Source organism: Plectropomus leopardus, chromosome 16, assembly GCF_026936395.1.
Source record: "Plectropomus leopardus strain MGB_pleo_1.0 chromosome 16, ASM2693639v1, whole genome shotgun sequence".
In the NCBI taxonomy this organism is placed as follows: Eukaryota; Metazoa; Chordata; class Actinopteri; order Perciformes; family Serranidae; genus Plectropomus; species Plectropomus leopardus.
In genome coordinates this window covers 16827940-16834181 of record NC_142191.1, presented here as the reverse complement: position 1 = coordinate 16834181, position 6242 = coordinate 16827940, and the positions used below count along the sequence as shown (strand labels likewise).

Here is a 6242-nt window from a genome sequence, read left to right as displayed (position 1 = left end):
CGTATAACAATGTCAATGTACATTTGCTTTCCAGTGTACCTTTTGTACACTATGTGAAGGCAACGTATGTAAGGTGTATTTAATGTGCTTAGCGACCGACCATCTAACATTTTAGCAATTTACCTTTCCCTAAAGCGCCTTCATATAACTGCTGAACAACATGTCTTAGGGACTGTTGTTTATTTATCATAGGAGTCCACTGAGCAATAGAGTAATTAAAACATTGTCTCTTAAAATAATCAATAAATACATTAAAAATATATATATTTTTTAAAAATCAATAAAATGACTGCATACCCCTACCTTCACATTATGACTTTTTGTCATATAAACATACTCTTTCATAAGGCTAGACATCTACTAAACCCTCTCTTTCACACTCAACTTTGAATAACAATAAATCTAAATGTCTAAAGACAAACAGATGTATTATAGACATTTATCAAATGTCTTTTCAATGGTAAATTGCTCAGTGGGAGGGATGGCTGGAGTGTGACTTTTTAAAAAAAAAAAAAAAAAATTTTTAATCATCCCCTCAGCTTAGTTAATGCAAACAAACAGTAAATATTATATGAAACATTTAGAATAATGTGATTTAGATTAAATATCTAATTCTAAAACTATTTTATGCTCGGGTTAGCTCAGTTTTTGTCTCACATAATGTGTTTTAGGACCATCAAACATGTAAAGATCCAATTTTACAGTTTCTGGATATTGTAAGTTGTTTAATTCTGGTGAAAAATACAAAATACAGCCATTTAATTGAATTTAATAAACTTTATTTCGAACATTAAATAAACAATAACAAAATACTGCCCATGTGTAAATAATAATCATAATAATAATCATAATAACAATAAAATATATAATATAATATGATATCATATAATATAATATAATATAATATAAAATTATAATATAATATAATATATTTGAAGTTGAATCCCCCTCCCAAGCCAACATTTTAAAAAAGCCCCTCCCCAGTGCTTAAAAAAAATGATAAATAACAAACAGTCCCTTAGTTTGAATGAACGCTTGTTGTTGAACAAGTGTGACTCAGTCACAAAGAAACAAAGGTTGAGACAAAATTTCGGGCATGGGAAATGATTGAAAGACGTGAAACCCATTAAAAAAGTCGCGCTAGAGAGAATTACAAAAAAAAAAATATCGCGTGATATCATCATGCAGGCCCGTTTTGGCTGATCCTGGGTCGGGTGGGTCCTCGTGGTCCATGACCCTCCTCTACATAAGGAAGCTCGATGAGATCCAATCACCTCTTCCTTTACAAACTGTGATCTCACCTCCCTATTTCCGATTGGATTGCTATATTTAGGAAACCACCCTATGCTTTATAAAGAGATCGCAGCGGTTACTGGTAAATTTTCGGGAGTTGGGCGACGGGAGCGGCTTACGGGACGAGGCTCATTTCGAGTATATAAGCAGCGGGAGCGAGCACACCGGGGACATCCGTGTTTTTGATGCCACGTTAAAGCGAATGACAAACGCAGGAATGGCCGACATACGAAAGAAACTTGTCGTGGTGGGGGATGGCGCATGTGGGAAAACATGTCTGCTGATCGTATTCAGCAAAGACGAGTTCCCCGAGGTGTATGTCCCGACTGTGTTTGAGACATATGTGGCGGACATAGAGGTGGAAAACAAGCAAGTCCAGCTGGCTCTGTGGGACACAGCTGGGCAGGAGGACTACGACCGGCTGCGCCCCCTCTCCTACCCGGACACTGATGTCATCCTGATGTGCTTCTCCGTGGACAGCCCGGACTCGCTGGAAAACATCCCCGAAAAGTGGGTCCCTGAAGTCAAACACTTTTGTCCTAATGTGCCCATAATATTAGTGGCCAACAAGAAAGATCTGCGCAACGACGAGAACGTAAAGAACGAGCTGTCCCGGTTGAAGCTGGAGCCCGTGAAGGCAGAGGATGGCCGGGCCATGGCCATGCGCATTGGCGCATATGACTATTTGGAGTGCTCTGCCAAAACCAAGGAGGGCATCTGGGAGGTGTTCGAAACTGCAACACGGGCAGCCTTGCAAAAACGGAAAACACCATCAGGAGGTTGCCTCAAATGCTGTGTTTTGATGTGAGTCGACGCTGATCGATTGTCTGGAGAGCCGTGACGCGCAGACGAGACGCTGGGATGTGTGTCTGAACATGCACGGGCAGTGACCATGGTTTGGAAACTCCCTTGTAATCAGACGATCTGGGTATAGGCAAATGACTGCAAACAAGTTGTTTTGGACACACTTGATGATATGATAATCGGTGTGTGAGTGTGTGTGTGTGTGTATGTGTGAAATGCACTGGTTACAGCATGTTGTTTGTGGGTCACATGATCCCAGTCTGACAGGTGGAGGGGTTAAAAGGACTTGTGAGTGGACGCCTTATTTACCCACCTTCTAATCTAACGTGGGCCTTGCCTAAGGCCAGCTTTCGGGCCAAGGTTTCAGTTGCTCACTTTTTTTGTGTTTCAAAGTGTTTTCATAGGCCACTGCCTTACTGCCAAGGTTATACTTTGTATTAAGCAAAGCGATTAAAAAATTGCACTCGTTATTCATGTCCACTTTGTATTGTAAAATGACTGTATATAGTTTATGAAATTGCACAGCGTGTGGACACTTCAGTCAGTCACAGAGAGTTTTATAAGAAGTATGAGCTGGTGCTAGGATGTCCATGGTGGTCTGTATTTCTTCATATGTTTTACACCGTTTTGAATATAGACATAGCTTAAGTTTACAGTTAAAGAAATCCGTTGTCTCAGGTTTGTTAGTTGGAACTTCCCAAAAGTGTGTTTTGGACTCCACCGTATTAAAGGTACAGCGTGTATGATTTAGGGCCATCTATTTGCTGAAATGGTATATACCAAGTATTCACAATTATGTTTTTATTCATCTGTAATCATCTGAATAGAAGAGTTTTTGTTTTTGTTACCTTACAATGAGCTGGTTTTGTGTACATATGGAGCGGGTCCTTTGCCATGAAGTCCGCCATGTTGTTCTACAGTAGCCCAGAATGCACAAATCAAACACTGTCTCTAGATAGGGTGTTTTTCATGTCTCTGTGTTGGTTGCTGTAGTTCTCCTACATGCTTGGCATATGAAGAAGTTTAAGTTATGTCTTCTAGATCCCACCAAATACTACATGCTAGACTTTTAAATGCCTAGTTTACTAGTGTTTATGCAACAGACCCGATACTATCGGAGGTCAAGACCACACGTCAGCCTTGAAAAGGCCTAACCATATTGTCTAGTGTTTAGCAAGTTTTCAAGCAGATGTTTTCTTAAAGTTAATTATGCAGAAACTTACCATAAATATATATTTAAAGTTTGCTGGGCATGCTTCTACCCCACATGTTATGCTTTTGCTGGTGGCCACAATCTTGTGATTTGGAAGGACATTTATGAATGAGGTGCTTTTTGAACATGAATTATAAACCTGAAACAAATCATTTCAAGCACATACAGTGTCTCACCATGTCTCTGAGCTGTCTCACAGGCTGGCATATCCTGTTTGACATTTTCTACTTATCCGCAACTTTATTTACAATTAAGAGGGTGACATTTCCAAGGGAAGATTGAGCATGTGAGATGATTTAGCATGTGAGTGCTTTGCTCAGTGAATCGTTTTCTTAGAAAGTGCCAGAGAAGCGGAGCAGGCTATGTTAGGGCTCTATGAGCCAGAAGCACACACTCATTTTGGATTATGGGAGAGTGTGGCAAGTAGAAGTATTTGATGGAATTGTATCATATGTTATTACAACCACAGTCTTTATACAGACCTAAACAAAAGGGTATCTCTTTGACTAAAAATGTAAAGATGTTTTCTGAAGCTGAAAAAAGTTTATAGCAGTAAAACTGAATTATGATTTTAAAAAGAAATTACAAACTTTTAATCTTAATGTCTTCCATTCTGACTGTGAATGTACCTCAGATTTATTTATGTTGTTGGAGCTTTGAAGTTTGCAACATACATCAACTAATTTGAGCAAATTTTCCATACTTGTGTAATGATTTCAGGCCATGTTTGATATGTTTCTCCACAGCAGTGTTTCTGTCTTCATAGTGGCAGTGCTTGTTCAAATGACAGCTATGAACATCAATTACAGCGGGTGTTGCAACACTCGGAATTTAGGGTACAACCCTGGTGGATTCACTGTGAGTCTTTCTTTTAGTGACAAAAAGAAGCTCAGTTTCACTTTAAACATGTCATTTTTCAGTGGTTCATGAAACAACATAGTGAAGATAAATCAGAGTTTAAAAAGAGTATCTTTTGTAAATCCCACTAGAGTAACAATGGTGTAAAAGTCACATTCCTCCCTGCCTTCTGTTGCTGGGTTTTTTGCTGACTTACAGGACAGGAATGCATTGTGCTGGACTGGTTAATTTTCCCACACTGGCCCCCCTCATGTGCCTCTGATTTCCAATGTTGTTAGGTTATTATTCACTGATCAGAAAGAGCAGAACATCTTTTTCTTTATTTTACTTTTTTGAACCAATAAAACTATGGAACCATGGAGAGGAAAAATGCTGACAATGTGCCAAACATGTTTGTAAGAGTTTATTAAATTATGACCACATTATTGTAATGACATAATGTCTGGGACTAAATGGAACAATGGATTTTTTTTGTCAGGAAAAACAATACAGAATGTAAGGGAATAAGCGGTACTGTTTTGGGAAAGCCAATAAAAAAAAACAGTGTGTGTCACCAACTCTGCTTTTCCATTGTTTTGCCTCATTTTCGCACACTAAACACAAATACTTAATGTGGTGTTGCAGCTGCCATTAGTTTCAAAATACTTCAGAAAAAAACCCAATGTATTTATTTATATGAATTCTGTTTTATGAATTACATCATCTATTGCTTTCCTGTTTTTTTTTATATTTTTATTTTTTATCCATAATGTTACTAGGTTATATTAGTGGAAAAGTACATCTACCTAAGTACAGTTTTGAAATAGGCCTTACTTTTACTTTATAGAAATATTTCCATGTCATGATACTTTATACTTAATATTGTGCTTTTTAGCCCATTAAATCTATCTGAGAGCAACAGTTAGTAGACCATTTGATGGTTAATATTTTACATATCCAACACATGATGAGTTAATAAAATTAAATAGATGCATGGTTATAGAATTCACCACCCAGCAGCTGATTGGTAATGTAGGGAAGACTAGGGTTGGTTGGCATGCAGCTATTTTCTGGTCCTTTTACGTCCATACAAACAAAAAAGCACTATCAAAATGTTTGCTTTCTTCACATGCACTCATGTACTACATTAAAACATCTGAAAGTCATGAACTTTTTGGTGAGGGGGGCATTTTAGTTTTATAGTATCAAAAGTACAAAGTGGCCTGAGGACTAAATGTATTATAAAAGTGTGTTAGAGATATTTAAAAAGTGTTATTTCTGGTTAGTAGACAAAAGAATAACTTACATTTTTATTCATGATTTGAAAGTCTGTGATGAGTGATGGGCGCTGGCCAACATAATTTCATCACAAAGTTGTGTCAAACGTGAGCAGGTTGAGATGGAAAACTAATTTGGGGGTTGGGTGGCATGTGCCCAACAAATGGTAAAACTAACAGTTGTAACTGTAACAGTACTTAAAGGGATGTAGTTTAGTTTATTTAAGTCATTTCCCAACATAAACAACTCAAATTCACACAAGAAAGAAAGCCAAAACAGTACTGACAGTAATAAGTCCTTACTTTTGAAGCAATGACAAACCAGAGCAAATTTTGTTGACCAAAAAGGCGTAGGATACTGCCTTAGCTTATCGCACCGAGCAGTGCTACATTAATAGTTTTATACTGTTGCCTTTAGATTTATACAATGCAAATGAATGAAACTATCTAATCAGACTCCAGCCTTTTATTTGCTGCTAGTTCGAATATTCTGGCATAAATATTGACAGAGAAATTTGTCAGAAAGGCAAAATTGTGCCAACCATACCCAGTCTCCCCCGCAGGAGGACAGAACAGTGCCACCCCAACAAACTACAACATTAAAATACTGCTATATTTTCATGTATTATGAGTTCTTTTGCATTTGATACTTCACATGCATTTAGCTGATACTTGTGCATTTTTACATGAATACGATTTTTAAAACTACTTGCAATAGAGTAATTGTATACCCTTGTTCGGCAACTTTTGCAAAAGCACAAGATCTGAATACCACTGCTTATGATGACACATAGCCAAAAGCCATTATTGGGAAAATT

At 37.6% G+C, this 6242-nt stretch overlaps 1 protein-coding gene across 1 annotated transcript; it reads left to right on the top strand.

Moving 5' to 3' along the window:
* Positions 1 to 1366: 1366 nt before the first annotated feature.
* Positions 1367 to 4725, top strand: LOC148186868 (rho-related GTP-binding protein RhoB). The gene has a single exon (XM_088089265.1). It carries the CDS (start codon positions 1496 to 1498, stop codon positions 2099 to 2101), a length of 606 nt encoding a protein of 201 aa, XP_087945391.1. The 5' UTR covers positions 1367 to 1495; the 3' UTR covers positions 2102 to 4725.
* Positions 4726 to 6242: the final 1517 nt, after the last annotated feature.